General features: G+C 47.5%; 1 protein-coding gene across 1 annotated transcript in view; it reads left to right on the top strand.

Moving 5' to 3' along the window:
• Positions 1 to 737: 737 nt before the first annotated feature.
• GAD1 (glutamate decarboxylase 1) overlaps positions 738 to 18,928 on the top strand; it is a 33,178-nt gene continuing 14,987 nt past the window's right edge. Inside the window, exons 1-7 of the mRNA XM_005519785.3 lie at positions 738 to 1,387; positions 2,503 to 2,648; positions 4,380 to 4,442; positions 9,495 to 9,653; positions 10,351 to 10,593; positions 13,285 to 13,375; positions 17,327 to 17,439. Of these exons, the coding sequence (XP_005519842.1) occupies positions 2,579 to 2,648; positions 4,380 to 4,442; positions 9,495 to 9,653; positions 10,351 to 10,593; positions 13,285 to 13,375; positions 17,327 to 17,439 (739 nt within the window). The 5' untranslated portion in view covers positions 738 to 1,387; positions 2,503 to 2,578. The remainder of the gene's footprint in view (positions 1,388 to 2,502; positions 2,649 to 4,379; positions 4,443 to 9,494; positions 9,654 to 10,350; positions 10,594 to 13,284; positions 13,376 to 17,326; positions 17,440 to 18,928) is intronic.

Genomic DNA, 18,928 nt, shown 5'->3' on the forward strand with positions numbered 1-18,928 from the left:
CTCAATTGGTTGAAACCAGCTTTAAAATTATAGTCTAGCTATAAGAAAAGGTCGTGTCAGCTAGGGCCATTAATATCTATAAAGCTATGTTTAAAAACTAGTCTTTGTGATGTCAGTGTTTTTGTTGCACGTCCAGTTCCTAGAGAGTAAAACAGTCGTCTTGGCTACTTTGTGCTGGCAGTCGGACAGTTTCCTTTACAAAACGGGCTTGTAAGTTTTTGCTTTTCCCTCGAGTCCTTCAGAAAGGACAAAGCCCTGCTGCTTATAGTGCTGCCCATCATCTCCTGCACACGATGAAATTCTCTGGCTCCAGCGGGTTGTATCCCCTCCTCTCGTCTCATTGCAGATTTCTCCCAGCCCCTTACGTGACATCCTTTTGAGAAGGGCTTGGTTTAGGCATCTGCGTAGCTACTGTGGCATGCTGAAATACAGCACCGCGGTCACCACCACAAAATGTTGGCTAAGCATATTCGGGGTGTGGGATGGAGTAACGCAAACATGGGGTAGTCAGAGGTACAAAAAACTTGTTGCCTTAATGTTTCTGGCTTTAACGAAGGGATGTCTGGTATAAAATCGTAATCTAATGGCAGCACTGAGGGCAAGTCACAGGCATCCAGGTGTTCTCCTGCAGCGGTACCCGTGCCTCTGCCACCCTCTGGCGGGGAGGAGCGGAGCCGCGGGAACCGCGGGCTGAGACAGCGGGTCACATCAGACCCTCGGCACGGCGAAGGGGGGGACAGGGGGTGTTGCTAGTTCACACGAACCCCGCCTGGCTCATTCGAGTCCCTCACCATGCTCGGCGGAGGGCCGGGGCCGAAGGGACGTCCTTGGTGGGAGTTCGGCCCCGTCGTCTCAACGGTGCGCCGATGTGTGCGGTGCCTACTATCACAGCTGGCGACCTCGGGTCAAGCCGGTGCTGTCTAGGGAAAGCCTCGGGTTCCGTCCGCAAGAGGGGCTTGCACGGCAGAACCGCCTGCCTGGGGTGCCGCCCCTGCTGCGGCTGGACAGCCCCACCCGCCGCGGGAGTCAGCCCCGCCGCCCCGGGGTGAAGCAGAGCAGCGGCAACAGCCGGGGCCGGTGGGCCGCCCTTCCCCGCCCCAGCCGGCCGCCCCAGCGGTCCCCAGCCCCCGTGTGGAGCGGCGCGGAGGCGGCGGCGGCAGTCCTGTGACTCATGCCTGCGTCGAAGCAGATCAGCCGGCGATTCACGCTTTTAAAAAAGCAAATCCGAGCACTTCTGGAAAAAAAGGTCATCTCGCATTAAATTCCGCGGCGCGATTGGTATTCCGACGTCGTTTCTGGCAGAGTTTATAAGCGGCGGGTCGCTCCCAGGCGAGAGTCGCCCTGCTAACCTGGACTACGGCAATAACAGTGTCCGCTCGCCCCCTCGGTAAGTGTCTTCTAAACAGCATCCTATTTTTTTCCAAGCCATTGGGAACATCTGGAGCAATTTTTCCTCCCCAGATCGGTTTTGCTCGCTGTCGTATGAATAGAGGAATAACGGGGTTTTGATACAGCTACCGCCCTAGACATAGTGTTAACCTGTTACTTCACTTCCAGGCATTGTCTAGAAAATATTTTCTGCTTATGGCTGTTTTCTTTCTCGTCTTAAAAAAATTAAATACCTGATTTCAATTGAAATCGTTGAACCGTTGCGTTTACAAGCGGGTGTAAATCCACCCAGCAGTGGAAATGAACCGGTAGCTACCGATTTGAAAAAAGCCGCTAACAAAGAAAGCATTCTTTCGTTACCGCGACCTTCATTTTCTTTTACAAGGGGAAGAAAATAAATCGCAGGTAACCGTGGGGACAAAGAGACGAGCCGGGCAGTGACCCGACCATTCTCGATCGGCGACCCTATATTGGTTATCAGAACGCAGTGTCCGCCAGGAAAGAGCTGAACATCTGGCGAGGAGCGAGGGCTGGTCCTGCACCTTCCTTTTCCCAGACAGACCCTCCTGCCATTTGCGCCGCTAAAGCGAGCGCGGGCACGGGAGATCCCGGGTTAGCGCCGGAGCACATACCGGCCCCGGTTTGCTGAAACATGTGTGTGCAAATACACATGTATGTGGCGCCTGTCACTGGACCTGGGCAAAAAGCACCTTCGTGTCAGTCTTTCCTGAACGCTTAACCTGACGTGTGTTTGGTAAAGCCGAGAAGCGGGCTCTGTTCGGGATTGTAGGTCGTTGGGGCTGGTGAGTTCGAAGCCCTCTTTGCACGTTGGTCTCCATTTGATGGGAGCCATATAACTGCCCTGCTCAGTGGCCACCGATATAATTGCTATAGACTTCATGCTCTGCTAAATCCGTCGTTCAGGCGCGGGGGGTAGCGCCCTGAAATCTAGCGAAGGGAAGATTTTGCTCTTCAGTCTGTCGAGGCATTTTCTCGGTTCGGCCGGTCCTGCCGCCGCCTCGGGACCTGCGCGGCTGCCGCCCGCTGTCGTCTGGACTGGACTCCGGTGCTCCAGGAGACTAGACTACTAAATCCGCCTGTTCTTCCTTCCAGCAAATTCCTTGCTGCCCACCCCTCAGAGAAATATCGAGGAAATACGAACTCCCAGGACTGGGACTTTTCTGAAGGGATGGCTTCCTCCGCTCCCTCGTCCTCCAACGATGCTCCGGACCCCACCCCACCTAATTTGCGACCTACAAGTAGGTTTTAATATTTTCCTTGTTTTAAGTGTTTTGAAGGCTTTCTTCATTTAGGGTCACAGAGACCAGTTTCGAAACGAAATGATACATCTGTGAAGCCCTGTTCCGCGCCATTAAGCAAGGTGCGGAAAGTGCTCTACACAAAGAAACCATCTTCCTACTGGGAACAGGAGAGGTCGGTCCGTGGCGAATAAAACGCTGCGAGGAAAAGCCCACCTTACTGGCCAACGTTGTCTTTATCTTACAGACAAGTTCGAAAGATATAGACAATCAACTGACCTCCCAGATGAACAAAAAAAAATCGGGATGTTGGTAGGGGTGTGGAGAAAACGAATCTGTTAAAGGGCGAAGTTACACTAGGGTATTAAAGCGGGTGTCTCCCCGCTACATTTTATAAATGCTAATGCTGCAGCTTCTTTTCAGCCTACGCTGAAGCCTGTAATCAAGCGAAATTTGGATGCTAATTGCAGCTTTTTCAGAGCGTTATATTCCTAATTGCTCTGGATTCGCCTTGAGTTATTGAGGTGTGAGTGGGAAGCAAAGGCTGCTGCAGGTGGATAGAGAATCAGCTTATAGTCTTGCCAGGCAGTTCAGACCGTTGCCTACAGAAAAAATAATAATATTTTTTAAAAAGAGGCTCGATGCTATAAAGCATCAGAGACAAAGAGCGGGCAACAGTAAGAAATGAAAGGTTGTCAGGGACAGCAGAACGGGTAATAGCTTTTACCCTGAAAGAGCTACGAGGCACGAGCATCGGAGTCATTATTGTCATTATTCTGAAACGAAAAAACAGGGGAGGGGGCGAACGGCAGCACTGGGTCTTGTTTCAGGCGCGCATGGCAGACACTGCTGCCTTCGACCGAAGTGTCACACGCAGAAATCGAATTAATTTGCAACACGGCTAAAACTAAGATAACCGCTGGCAGCAGCACCCCTCTCTGCCCACACGGGCTCCCCGCCCCCGGGCACTGGCAGCGCCCCTGCCGAGAGAGCTCCTCCGCCCGGCCGTGAGCGCCGTGGCGCTTCCCTCTTCCCGAGAGTCGGGCCGCTGTCCTCAGTGTTTGGGTGAGCTGTCCTAGTCCCGGTTCCTCTGAAACCTCTCCCCTCACACCCCAACTCCAGGTCAGCCCCCCACCGCCCCCGGTCGCCCTCTGGGGTCCATCGCTGCCGAATTTGCTGCTACCCCGTGCCGCGGGCGACGGACGGGAGAGGCTCGGCAGTGCCCGGGGCAGTGGCTGGCGCACCCTACACCTCGGTCCTGGGCTTCGATCCCCGCTTCCCGTGGGCTCAGCTGGAGCCGATCGGGGCGTGTCCGAGCCACGACTCGAGGGGCTGGGAAGCAGCCGGTTCCCTCCTGAGGGTGCCATCCTAGTAGGGCTGTCGGAGGCCCGTCAGTCCGTCCGAGGCTCAATGATGCGAGTCGGATCATCTAGTCAAATACTATTTTTCACCCAATTAATTCCTGAACTCTTTTGTGACCCCATTTCACGCCACTTTATTTTAAGCTGCTACTTCCCTGGAGCCCCGCCAGTAAATGATGAGATGTCGGGTCCCGGGTGCCTTCTCCTCTCCCCTGGGCAGCCCAGCATGTCACCTCGCTGTCATCCGAGCCCCAGCTGCCCCGCGCCCAGCAGTTTCTCACGGCGATACATCCGTGCTGGGAACCGGGGTGGGGCGCGGCGACCGGACAACGCCGCCGCCCCAGGGGAACAACTCTGCTCTCTCTTCCAGCTTACGACTCGTGGTGCGGCGTGGCTCACGGGTGCACCAGGAAGATCGGGCTGAAGATATGCGGTAAGCGCGGCCGTGCCTCCCCGTACGACACCCCTCACCCCACGCGGCCGCCCCGGCGGGGGCAGCACGGGCCGAGCGCCCCCGGCAGGTCCTGCCCCGGCCGCCCCCTGCCGGCGGCTCGGCGGCCCCGGCCCCGCCGCTGGGCCCTCCCTTGGGCTAGCGGGGGCCGCGGTTTTGTACACCCCGCTACCCCTCCTGCCACACCGCGGGGGTGCCAGCGCCGGGCGCTCCTGGCGAAGAAGGCACAGGACCCGCCGGGGACTCCGTCAGAGAGGAAAAGCGGGGGGGCGGGGGGCCGGTTCGCTGCCTCTCACTGTCTGAAATTTTTCAGCCTTATCTGACTAGAAAATACGGATCTCCTGGGGAAAAAAGATTAACGAGAGCCTTATTAAAGAGCAATTCGTCAGCTTGCTGTGCTGGTAAGATAGCGCTGGCAGCCAGTCAGCGCGCAGGCACATGAAATGCAGAAGGGAAACAAATGCACAATCAGATCGCAACGTTATAGCAAGAGATTCATTTGCAGATAACAAGCTGTCTTCCTTCTCTAGATATCTCAGTAGCGCCTTTGCTTTCAGAGACTAACAGTCAAATTTTCATATTCTGATGGGGACAATCATTCAGCTTAGCCCATATCCCTTATGCATAGAAATTATGTCCCCTTTTGCTCTATGTCTCTTTTTTGGGGGGATGGGAAATATGTCGTGGGAGAAACTAACCTTTTTTTTTTGATGCAAAGGAACATTTAAATTTTAAACCTCTTTTCCTGTTTGCTCGGGTCGAAGTTCATTCATTAAACGTTTTGTCACCTGGAAGTTTGAACGGGAAAAGAATCAGGGTGCAAATGTTTAGCCCTGTGTCTGTGAGAGATTTCTCTGGTAGCCGCTGGCGACATTAACGAGTAGTCGCTTAGTTCTATAAATAGCTCCTGATCTGGGTTTAATGGACCATTTTCCTACCAGTCCCCTCAGTGGCTGGAGCGATGGGCATTTTCACCATCATTTTAATTTAGCCCGGCAAGCAGAACTGATAAAGTAAAGCACTCGTAGGCTTGCTCCGTGTTGCTAGACTACAGGGGTTAGAGAGGGACAGCGCAGCTTCTCTCAATGCCATCAAATACACTTGAAAATGAAATATCCCACCATTTTGGATTTGAGAAGGGCATAAGAGAGTGTAGTGAAGGCTTTGTGAAGGGAGTTCAGGACAAGCTGTATTTTTGGTTGTGGTTTGATGCTCAATTTTCCTTTGCTGGCTCTTTTCTGTTTTACATGAAAAATATACTCTGAATAGTGAGTGACGCCAGTGTGGAATATTCAGGTTTGATCACGACCACTGATTTTTACTTGTATGTGTCCTCCTATTTGAATCGAACACCTTCACAAAGGCATACAGGGAAGGTTGCCTATGGTAAACTGAGTGAAGTATTAAGGTTGCCAAGAATCCTAATTAAACATGCTAAAGGAGTTGACGTTTGACTGTTGCAGATGATATCTCCCTGTCCTTACCTTTCACAAGATATCATTCCGGACCCTAAATATTGTATAGTCACAAAGGCACTTTGGAATTGTTCCTTTTGTGCTTGTAATTTGAAATCGATTAATTTTGAATGCAAACTTTAAATAAGGGTTGACCTCAGAGAAAAAGCAATGAGTTGGTTCTTCCATCTGGGTTGTATATTATGTGTTTGACATTTTCAATAATTACGTATCCAAGAGGTACGTCATTTCTTCTTAAATAACTGAGCAATTTAAGGATTAGCTTCTTTTCCTTTTCTGATTGAAAGCCACTGCCTGAAAAGAACGCTGCCGCTGCCGCTGCCACCACCCCCACCCCTCTTGAACCTCTCCGTCTCTGCACATAAGCACTTTTAAAAAAATAGCAACAAAAAATACCACCAAAAAACCAAAACCCTATTTATAAATGGTTTAATGAACTGCCACGACGGAAAAAAATATGGGCAGATTATCCCCTGTATCTGGATTTGTATGCTACACTCCCACCCTGGCAATTGTTCTTGCTGGGACTGATCCTGCTGATATTTGCTTGGCATCAGCGGAAGTGCTCAGTGTAGTGAAATTGCTTCGGTGCGTCTTCTGCTTGGCCTCGGCCAGCTGACGATTCCAAACCCAGTGCGCAACGCGGGAGAGTGGGGCTTCCAAAGCAGCCATGCATGTTAGAAACAGGGATCGTCTCCGGATTCCGTGGGATTTATGCTGCCAAGCATAATTTACATAGGTGGTGCTAAACACCCCGACCGCGGCGGGGGACCGGGATCTCCTGCAGCCGCCACCGACGTGCACCACCCGACGGCTGCGTTCTGTCCCCGCCTCGGAAGATGAGTGTCCACCCAGGGCTGCGAGGCCGAGGGGGGGCTCATACACCTGCTTGTGCGAGGCCTGATGTGAAATCACGCTGAGTTTGTGGTCACGTTGTGCACCGAGGGACTCCCTCGTCAGTCTGGTGTCACTCGGCTTTCGAAAACTCGGTCTCTTAAAGCGCATCATTGAAAATGCACTTGCGGGACGGACCTACAGCTGAGAAAGGCTGTGCTCTCCGCTGCTCCAGGAGAAGGAGCGTGGACGCTATTTCATACTTTGCTGCTTGCTGGAACTCTCCTCGCTTTTCAAGTAGGATACGGATGAAAGGTCGGCTTCAGTCATGCACTTTTCCCCGGGAGCGGAAGGAGCCTTCGAGGGCCGGCTGTTACGCTTCTCTGCCTCCCGGGACAGCGCTGGGGAACGTCCCTGACGTGGCCGATGGACTTTAGCGAACGGCACACGTTACCTACAGCCGGATGGGCTGATGTCGGCCGACAGCGCGATCCTGCCTTCAGGGTTTTTGTCGTCCTGTAATCCCGGCCCTCGAGCCTTCCCAGCGCGGCCGCGCAGCCCCGCGGGCCCCACGAGGCGCGGGCTGACAGGCCCCGTGTGCAGCCGCTTCGAGCCGCAGCTGATCCCCGCCGCCGGCTGCAGGGCACAGCGGCTCCGGGGAGCCTCGGCGGGGAAGAACAGCGGCAGAGGCGCTCGGGCAAGGACTGAGCTCCCTGCCCGCAACGTCTAGTTAGGTTAGACCCTTCAGCGAAGCCGCAGCCTCGCTGGGCCCGATGAGAGTTAAACTTGTGGCAACTGCAGCCTTTGTTACTGAAGCGGTGCTTCCTCCTTTCCCAGCCTCTGAGGAATGCGTGTCTGCACGCTGAGGGGAGCGCCACTTGTGCGGGGAACACTCGAGGCAGGAGGAGCGCCGCTCTTCCCTCAGACGTCTTTTCTCACGGAACTCGTCCCGCTTGAGCATCGCTGCTGAGAGCCTGAAAAAATGATGAGTGAGGGGGAAAAAAAAGCAAAATGAAGTCCCAGGACCTGGTAAAAGAGGATCCATAGCTCAGTTTAGACAGCACCTGCTTCGGTATTAGGTCCTCCTCCTAATGAGCGGGCAAATAGCACTAGCTGTTGCAGGAGCTAATAATCGCTGCAAGAGCTATTAGAAGCAGTAACAGCATAAATATATATGGGCGGCTAACTCTTAACTTATGCACGAAGAGAGTTTCCCTTAAATAGTCTTTGTCTCATTCGTAAAAGCGTCACAGAAAAAGACTAATCAGTAGAAGATCAGAATTAAGACGCAAAACACGAGGTGTTCACGGGAAGTATTGTTCCGACAAACTTACCTGTGAGCGACCCTCCTGGAGACTCGTATGGGTGCCCGACTGATGCAGAAGGGCCTGCCAACCGAGTGCTCCGTTTTCGAGAATTCTTTCGTGACTGGCTGGCTGGGTCAGCCAGCAGGGTCCGAGGCACAGGTACCACGTCAGGAGCAATTGGCCCAGCAGCTCACTGTCTCTCCCTTTTCTCCCCCGAGATTCAGCCCCTATGCCTGCCCAAGATGCAGGGGTCCTGTACGGGCTCCCGATGGGAGGTGCCCACAGTCTCGGTCCCCCACGGCTCCGGAGAGCAGGGACACATGGCCGGAAAGCGGAGGGCGCTGAAGAGAAGCGGCGTCGGGGGACGATTGTGAGCGAACTCAGGACGTTGTTTTTCCTCCCTGCTAAGCCCTCTTTTCTGGAGGGTATCCCCAGCCGCGACGAGCCTTGGTTTCGATTGTCGCTTGTTTTGAAAGAAAGAATAAAGGAGACTGGCGCCGCTGTAGTGCCTCTTCCAAACATACAGGCACACTCGCTGCAAACGGAAAGGTCAAAATCCGATGTTTTCCTTAGTGACTAAAAGCCCGACACTATGCTTGTTTTAGTGGGCATCATAGATTTAATAGATCAAATCCAGAAAATTAATTGTTCCCCCTGCCTTGTTAAAGTAGACAGATTTCATTACTCGCCGCGGACTCCGCATGGTTCCCACCCCCATAATTCTTGGGGTGAGTGGGTTTTTTATTGCCGTGGCATATCACAGCGGCAGTTGTGTTCGGGTTCTGGGCTCCAAAGATGCGTTTCCGGTTGAGAGTGGAGCTCTTAAAACCTCCGGGGATGATTACTATTAGCATCAAAGCATCTTTTCAGGTGGAAATTCCGCATCAGTACTTACTTCTAATAAGAAGGTGGGTTTTACGGGTACTACTGGTACTACAGAGCTCTAGCACTCTGAGGACGGCTGCTCTAGAATGGCTGCTTGTTCTCGTGCCTTTTGTGCGTGAGAGCACCACGAGGAGAGCTGAAAATGGCCCTTATTTTAATCATACATCATTGCCCCTGTCTGCTAGGTCCATAAACTTCGCCTGCAGGCTGAAATAGCATTGACTCATCCTGAACTCTCTTCCAGTGGCTGGTTACTGAGGTGGAATCTGTCTGATCGACTTAATAAGAATTTACCACTGCACTAAATGACGAAATTTTGTTTTTTGCATGGCTGCGTTTTTGCAGTTGATGGCATTTTGAACTCTCCCTCCTGGAGGCAAATAATCCCCATAAATACCCTTATTCCTGACCTCATTAGTCAGATCTAAGCCAACGCCGCTTTTAACTGTTGTCTAGAGAGCTGCTTTCGATATTTCTAAACATGTTGGGAAGTGAGAAAACTCTGACCTGTGCACCTTGTGATAATAATGTAGGGTTCCTGCAACGGACCAACAGCCTGGAAGACAAGGGCCGGATCGTCAGTTCTCTGAAGGAAAGGCAGTCCTCCAAGGGCTTGCTGGCATGCGAGAACAGTGAGAAAGGATCCAGGTTCCGGCGCACCGAGACAGACTTTTCCAATCTGTATGCCAGAGGTAAACACTTTACAGTTTCTCCTTGCTCCAGCTCAGGCATGTCCCTTAGTAGTCTTGCCCTCATCTCCCCTGGAAGTGCAGCCACGTTCAGACTGTGCTTTTCCTTGGCTGTTTTTGAAGGAAGCTCCGTCTATGTTTTTTGGGAGCTGCACTAGAGAGGTATGCAAACTGCCTGAAATGCAGTTTTAAGTACTTTGTCTGATCGTCTACAGCTCAGCTTCAGCAGTTCCAGGGGTTTCTCCAGATCCAGAATCCGGGAGGAGAGTAATTTTATGTTTTCATCCTCCTTAGTAAAATAGAAATGAAGCAGCCTGTGATTGCTGGTACGGGGCCATTGCAAGGAGGGTGGGAAAGGGAAAGCAATCTCTTTGTGGAGTGGAGGTGGGGACGTCGCAAGGTAAGGGCAGGTGCAGACTTTGGGTACTTTTTGCCCACAGGAAGCGAGTGCCTCTCACGGCACAGCCTTAGCTTTGCGGGACGTGTGTTTGGGCCGGGGCGCCTTGGCCCTGCCGCTGCCGTGGGCTGCCTAGGCTCGCCCTTCCCCACGGGGCGAGAGGGACCGGGAGTATGCCCGGCCACAACCAGGCAGCGCTGGGGCAGCAGTTTCCAGGTCCTTGGAGCGCTGCGGGCAGCCGAGGCTGGTTCATCTCTGCCTCTCTCTCCCAAAGCAAGCGTTGACAGCTGGTTTGCCCCACAGATTTGCTGCCCTCCAAGAATGGTGAGGAGCAGACCATGCAGTTCCTGTTGGAGGTTGTGGACATCCTCCTCAATTACGTGAGGAAGACGTTTGACAGATCCACCAAAGTGCTGGACTTCCACCACCCACACCAGCTCCTGGAGGGCATGGAGGGCTTCAACCTGGAGCTTTCGGACAACCCTGAGTCCCTGGAGCAGATTCTGGTGGATTGTCGGGACACACTGAAATACGGAGTGAGGACAGGTAGGTTTTGAGCACTACTCTGCGGCGAGTCCCTCCTGGGACTTTTCTCAGGCTCACGCTGAAGAGAGCGTGACTGAGTTCGCAGAGGTAAGAGCACACCCTCTGTAGCCCGTGACTGTGCCTGCCTGCAGGCTCGGCTCCAGGACTGGCTGCGGGCGCTGGAAATGTTTCTGCTCAGAAGCTTCATGTATTGATGATCATCCGTCCCCGCCGGGTAGGGCTCAGTGCTGTTTTTAGAGCACAGAAACAAGTTTTTAAGGCATAATCTCTTTCACTTGATGAAACGCGAGCTGTCTGTATCTCCGGAGAGCAATATCATTAGGTAAATTAGGGCATAAATGACACAGAATTTGCAATTTTTCTTTTTTATGTTCATCAAACGTTTAATGAAAAAGAGACTGAAATCCTAGGAATCATTAATAAAAGAACCCTGTGGATTTCAGCCCATTACCCAGGAGGTCTGCCTGTCCAGGTCCTTCTGAATCAGACAGAAATCCCGGTTTGTAATCACTTCCTTTACAGGGTGAGCGGCAGCCAGGCTCTAGAGCAAAGTCAATGCTCTTTCAGGCTGTTTGGTCTGAAATGTTTTATATTGTATCTACAGAAATCCCGGCTGTCCACTAGCCCCGACTGCCGTACGTACCCGAGCAGGTCAGGAACTGGAGCGGTAATGGAGCGCGCCGAGTTTCCCCTCCCCAGCCTTGCTCCAGCTTTTCAGGGCTGCCGAGCTCTGCCCGAGCCGCTGCCCTCTTCGGCACGGCTCGGCACGGCTCGGCTCAGCTCGACCGCAGCGGGCGGCGATTTCTCCGAGGAGCTGGAGCGATGAGCTCAGAGCCGGAGGCCGCTGACCGGCGGTCTCTGGCCGGGAAGCTGCGAGCCACGGCTCCTGGAGCACGGGCCGCAGCTTTCTGCTGTGGTTAGTTTTGTAGCAGTGAAAACCCAATGCAGTGCATTCAACGAGCAAAATCTTGACTACAGATGTGGCACATAGCGTTCTGTCTTTCCTATTTACATGGTGGTTTGTTTGATTCAGGGGAGTCAGGAGCATATTTTGATTATTGTACTCTTAATCAAAGGGGAGAGTGTTTCACTCCCAAACGCGTGGATTGTTGGACAGGTGGCCAGAAGTTAAGTCAGAGTGGCTGCGCTCTGTGTGCTTGCACCATTATTCCCCTATTCATTGCGCCGCATGCCGAGCAACCTCCTCCCCTCACCCCGACCTCCCCTGGAGCTTCTGTGGGACCAGCAGGACGTGTCCCCAGGACCTGAGAGGCAGGTATCCAACCGGACACAAGCTCTGTTCAAAGCGGTGTCTGGTGCAGCTTTAAAGAGCTGCTCGGATTGTCTGACTGCCCAGGACACGCATTCTTCTGGGGCTTCTGGGGCTCACATTCTCTCTCAAGGCGGAGCTCCCTTCGAAGTTACCGCGTCTGAATCTGCAGCCCAGCCTCAGGAGATGCCGGGCTCATTAACAGCTATGGGAGGTCACCGAAATGTCGCTTAAGATAAGTTCCCAGCCAGTGTGTCCTGGAAAGGGAGAGAAGTGCTGATTTGTAAAGCAAACAGCTAAGTGGTGTATCTCTGGGCTCTAGCCCCGAGCCGTGGGTTCCCCGGGCGGGAGCAGCCCGGGTGCGGCGCATCCTCGTCAGGAAGTGTTGCGATGTGGCAGCGCCGGCAGGCTCACGCCTCCAAAAGATTTCTGCTGACATCGCTCGGGGCAGAATCGCATTTATTTCTTCATGTCAAAAGATGCTGATGTTCCTAGTGTTGAGCAGAATCCGACGTGACAGGGTCCCTCCAGGTGTCGAGAGCTGACCTCCCTTCTAGGGCCAGGGTGTCCCCAGTGTGCTATCTGCGTGTCCTTCCTCAGAGAGTAGAGAGGTCTAAATCATGACACCTCCCCTCAACGCCCCTTCCCGGCTGTTAGGAATTTCTTCTCTTCATGCTAGATAAGTAGACCTCCGACAATCGGGATTATTGCTTATATAAGTCGTTAAAGCACTTTCGGCTGGAATACAGGAATGTGATTTATTTCGGTTCAATAGCAAACCCTGTTTAGGGAGGTGCATTCTGCTTTATAAACCACGTGGGGAAAGGGCCCGAGTAGAGGAGCTCTTGGGGGGCCCTCTACCCCTGCTGCTTTTTCTGCCGAGACCCCTTGAAGCGTCTCTCCCGTGTCCTTATAGCTCGGGAAGAGACTGGCTCCTCCGCACCCCTCTCTCACTCCTGCAGCCCCAGTTCAAGCGCCTGAGCCTGAGTCTTCCTCCATTTAAATGCAAATAGCCCCAGTACCTGGAGGTTATTACTGCCAAGGGGGTGTCCCCCACCGCGGCTCCTCACCCGAGTTCACAGCACGACGGAAGTCGGAAGAGGGCTCTGGAAATGGGCTAGCCCAAGCAGCTTGAGCAGCTCCCGGAGGTGTTTACAGGCTCAGCCGATTCTAAGGTTCTCTTTCAAACGCAAATGATTCCATACAGAACCTCATATCCAAAGTATTTTTTCAAGTTTGTAATAAGACATCTGTGAATGTTGGCTATCAGTCTCCCCATAAGCAGGACTTGCTTTGAAAAGTTTGCTGCAAGTTCTGAGTACAAACCTGTGATTTGTATCAGAAAGGGTGGATGGTTTAAATTTGAAACCTGAGAGATGTTGATAGAGTTTGTTCTAAGTTGCTCTCAATTCTCTTTTCAGGTCATCCTCGCTTTTTCAATCAGCTGTCCACAGGACTGGACATTATTGGCTTGGCTGGGGAGTGGCTGACATCTACTGCTAATACAAACATGTAAGCAGTGTCTTGTCACCCGTGTCTGTGACTGGTGCTTACATGGGCTGCCAAGTGTCATGGTAGATAGGCATTGTCACAGATATGAATAATTTTCATTTTTAAATGATGAGTGTTACGTCTTCTGGAAATATGTCTCATGTTTTTCTTAATGTGTCAGTAATACAATGAAAATAGTTACATAAAACTGAATAGAAATGCAAATATCTGAGAGCACAGGGTAAGTAAAAATTATTATTCTAATATAATATCATGAAATTACTTTCCTTCTTTTGGATCAATCTTCTCTATATTTTTCTTTTTTTTAAAGCTCTGTCTCTAGACTGAACAAGTCTGCAGCTATCCACTATGTATCCACTATGCAGCCATGTTAACACTAGAACACGAGATACAGAAAAATTAATTTTCCTCTCTACTGTTGACTTCAGAGATAGCAGACTTGAGGCAGTACGTTCTGTTCATGTGCTAGTAAAGAAGTGTCTTCTGGGTAGCATTAAAATGATTAAAAATGTAACACTGAAAAAATAATTTTATGCTAATGAAGGAATTAGTCTAAGATTAATAAAGTCATGCGTAAATTAATAAGTGGAAGTATAAAAAAAGTAAAATTTTACATCCGAATGCATCAAATAAGAAACTTTTCCTAATTTTTCTTGACCTCAAAGTTAATGAAAGCTAAATGTCAGTGTAAGCCACTATGATGAATTTTTGCAAGAGTGCAATTAATGAAAAAAAACCCAAACCAGCAACATTAAAAAAATACCCACAAAACAAAACAACAACAAAAAAACCAGCAAAAAAAACCCACCAAAAACCACCAACCAATCCAAAAACCTCCCAAACCAGTAAAAACATTCCAAACCTCCTAGTCCGTTTTTATATATATTCAAAGTCCAAATATTCAGCAGGTAAGACTGGTCTCTTTAGTCCTGTACTGAACATGTTTTAAAATAAAGAAACATTGAAATTATTAATAACATCACACTCAGTCACTTCTTAAAGGGTAACTCTTTTAATTGATGTTTTCCATTCTTTTTTTGAAAGTAAGGTGTTAAATAGCTAGTTTCTCATTCATTTGTGCTTTAAACAATAACATATTTTGAAAATATTTCGCTGTGAACCTGAAAATTTAGTATCTATTTGTCAGTGTGAGGCTTAGTGTGCCCTTTTTTTCTGCAAACTGTAGTCAACATGGTGTGCTTTCAAGTAACACAGTAATTGCAAGTAAGGTTAAAGCAAGATGTTTGTGAAATGTTGATTCAAAGGACTGACAGAGAAGGTTATTAAAAAGAACCAAATCACCCCTTGTGAGCTCTGGGGAACATACTATTTGTTTTAAGCAGTGTTCCAGCACACAAGAACAGGTTTTGACCTTTACCTAGAAGCTGTTCTAACCTATTACAGCTACATGAGCACACAACACACAAGCAACAATAACACTGAATTATGGTAGGAAATGTTTTCCATTTGCCATTTTTTCTTTTCTACAGATAAACAGTACTTAAAATATTTGTGAACAATTAAAAGTATGTGTTTTCTTTTGCAGGTGAGTTTTGAGTAATCAAAACATCTGTACTCTCCCAAAATTTTAAATTGTCATTAGGAAAAATTACTTAAATGTCACTGTGAAGATAATATATACAATTAAACATAATAAGCTTCCCACATTGACTTGAAAATAATATATCAATGTGCTATTCATAGCTCAATCACTAGTCATGAGACCTTCAGCATGGAAATTCAGAATTTCATTATTCATCCAGTTCTAGAGATCTGGAGCACAGGGCATTCTCTCACCATGCAGCAGCAGCTGAGGTTAAAAATAAATATTATCTGGAAGTTCTGTTTATGCCCACTGTTACCTGAGACAAGGGAATATATTGCTGTTTTCAGAATTATGCAGATATGCTTATGAATAGAAAATTGATGTAAAATGCTCTGTGTTTATTCTCAGACTGATTTTTACATACTGGCCAACAAGAGAATGGTAACTAGAATGATTTGGTCTGATAAAGCAATTTGTCCTTTAGGTACGAGCAGAATTATTCCAGCATTGGTCCTACTAAAAAGCCTGCATTATTACATTTTTTCAGCAAAGAGCTGATACTCATGACTGTTATAACTAATTCACAGAAACACCTGTAAATGTTGTAACTATAGGAAAAACCTAATCAGCATTTTTTTTAGGAGATTGATTCTAAAGTTACATGGTTCCTTTAAAACCAAACACATTTTTTGACTTTTACTGAATTTTTCAAAATAATTTAAGTTTAAAGCAAGTAAGGCAGAGTGAACAAGATGTGATTTGTAAATTCATAGCCATTGCCTAATATAGCTTCATTTGCCTTGTAATTTATAAACATATACTGTCATTTATTTCTTGTCAGTTTTTGGAGACTCAGAAAATACCTGCAGAATAGAATAAATAAGTTCTGTTTTCTTTGTGTTTAATATATTCAAAATTCAGTGTGCAAGGTCTCAGGAAAAAACTCAAAATGTGTTTAGACTGGTGGGGAAAAAAATAATTACACTGACTTAAGAGTACCTTGCACTGAGCTACAGCTATCTATACACTGCTGTCTTCCTGTGAACATCAGTTGATCATTCTGCCTAATTAAAGATTGGAATATATTCTAGACTTGCAGTGCTTAAAAACAAAACAAGTCCAAACCACTGTTAGCACACACTGGTTTATTAATTTTGTCCATTTGTAAATAGTGGCAGCATCCAAAAATTTCAGATCAGTTTTCAAATGTCTCTACCAGTTCTGATGATAATAAAAACAAAATTACTAGTATTTTGGCTTCTGAAAATAGCAGTCACAATAATTAAACAAATTACAGATTTTTAATCTTCAGGGAATGTTTTAAAAATAATGATGGTGTTTCTCTGATGAACTAAGGACACATAAAAATTGAAGAAAATATTAACAGTCTAAGCAACTGGTGTAGCTGTAAAAAAAAGACAAACTTTTTCAGACATTTGTTCCCTTCTTAATATCGTGTCTCATTAAAGTTTGCTGTACCTATCCTCAAAATATCATTTTAGTGTTAGAGAAACAACACATACGTTTTGACGCAATTATTCAAGCAGAGGATATCAGTCAAATCCAAAGTGTCAGGGTGTCATACTCTTATAGAATTCTTTGGAAATTAGAGGTTGATTTTTTCATTTCTCTCTGGTTCCTTTTCTCCCTTACTTATTTTTTTGACTCATGCACAGCCAGCAGAATTTGTTTACAGCAGTAGTAATTTATCCATGTACCTTGATCACCAAAAATAGTTGTATGGATGTCAATTTCCATCCACATATCTGACTCTGACATCAGGGCATGCCAGGATATGTAATGTTTTTTGCCCTCATTAAGTGGATACAATAGTTGACTGCTGACTTGGTTTTGGTAATTAGTAATTAGAAAATCATCATTTGTAATTACTCTTGACAGTTATTGATCACTTTGTATTGTAGAAGTAAGTTGTCCTTGGAGATCATCAACAGAATAAATCCACATAATTAATTATATTTAGACTTTGAAACCCTAGCTCAATACTTCTAATTATGGTTTTGTTTGGCTCCGTGAAGTTCACTGTTTTCATAAGGATTTAGCAGTATGTTGTTCTACAAGTGTGGAATTGGCACTTTGGGAAACAGTTATTTCACAGGACAACCTTGTACAGATGTTAGCAGGGCTGTGATGTTGAACATTAGGTTGCACAGAAAGCTGCAAAATAACTAATACTGCAGGTTTTATTCATGAGTATTTCCAGTATTGTCTTCCTCAGGATTTTTGCTTGGATAAAGCTTAAGGATCAGAACTACAGGTTACAGGAAAACTGTTAAAATACTAGAGGTTTCTAAAAAAGAATCACTGATTGGGAATTTATTACATGTTTTTAGAATCTGTATCTATGTTGTGTTTGTTTGTTTGTTTGTTTTGCTTTATCCACACAGGTTTACCTATGAAATTGCCCCTGTTTTTGTCCTCATGGAACAAATCACACTTCGAAAGATGAGGGAGATCATTGGATGGTCAAATAAAGATGGTGATGGAATATTCTCACCTGGTGAGTTTTTCTTCTCTGTTTTGGTGGTTTGACTAAAACTTCAGAAATTAAAATAAACATAGGCTGTGTCTGATTATTCACTCTATCTGCCATACAATGAGTCAGATATTTAGAAGTAGGAATGCTTTGTTTAAACATCCCACAGAAAAGCTGGGGCAAAAACTTATCCCTGCGTATGTCAATGTACTATGGCTGATCAGCATTTAAAACTTGACTATGGGCTCTGGTGCACAGTTAGGCATTTAAACAGCCCTTTTATGAGCCTCATTTCTGGAGGTGCTGAGCAACCTGTTGACTAGAAGTTCTCAGAATCATGTACTGATTTCTTTGGTCAGCAAGAATTTGGGCTCACAGTCAGGAAAAGGTTGTGATTGTCTGTCACCTTCTGGGACACATTATCTGGGATATAATCTGTTTGGATTCACAAGTATGATTCTAGCATAAAGACCAAGACAAAGTGCCTTCCCACTCAAGGACCATAAAGGCAATGAGCAGTGACAGAAACAACTGATGATGAACCATGTGAAGGTCCTGTGGGTGCCTGGCAGAACTTTTCTGGGTTTGGCATGAGGGAACACCATCCTGTTACAGAGCATAAAGGACAAAACCATCTGCCTTTGGAACAGCCCACATAAACTGTTTGATCTCCAGTCCTATCTGCTAGAAATATACAAATGTGTGGGAGTGATGTTTTTCCTTAACACAAACTGCGCGCTTCTTCTTCCCCCTCTCTTGCTCTCAAAGCCAGTCTTAAAGGTGCAGAACTTAATATATAACATAAACCAGACGATTGGGGATACCAGTATCATAAAGTCACCCCAGGACATTTATTTTGTTCTCATCAATGAAAAAATTTATAGGAAGAAGTCATCCTAGGCTTATAGGTGTGAGATTGATTTTATTAAAGCTTGAGGGCTGCTCCAAAGGACTGAGCTAATTGTTCAGGGCTCTTTTTAGCAGCAAACCAAGACAAATAGGTGCTTTCCCTTTTCTGAAATTCTTCAAAAGTGTGAAAATAGATTAGTTGAATCATAGCCTGTGAAGTGCCTCTTTCCCATAGCTGACTGTGAGGGAGTTTAGAAGAAGTAGCTCAGCTGTAGAAATCTACCTTTAAGCATTTACTTCTATGTCAATAGTAAGATGGGATAAAGCCATTCAATATGTGACATTCCTTCAATCTCAGACAAGTTAATATGTTCCTGTTGTTCTTGCTAACAGGAAGTTACCATGCAAAAGCAGCACAATGAAAGCTGAACTTTTTAGGAATGTGTTACAAAATGATAGCAAATGAAAGAGATGGCATTTAGGAAATTCTGATTATTAGTCTGGCTTTCTCGAGAGTCTGTCCTATGCTATTTAGACAGATGCCTGCGTGTTTCAGAGAAATATTTTTTCATAGTTCACTGCCACTTTCATTGCATTATGCAAATGAAACGTGTATGTCTGTGGCATAATGTACTTTTTTCTTCATTATTACTGTTTTATTATT

Source organism: Pseudopodoces humilis, chromosome 8 (genome assembly GCF_049639895.1).
Source record: "Pseudopodoces humilis isolate 2021_Gansu_Grassland_sample_001 chromosome 8, ASM4963989v1, whole genome shotgun sequence".
NCBI lineage: Eukaryota > Metazoa > Chordata > Aves > Passeriformes > Paridae > Pseudopodoces > Pseudopodoces humilis.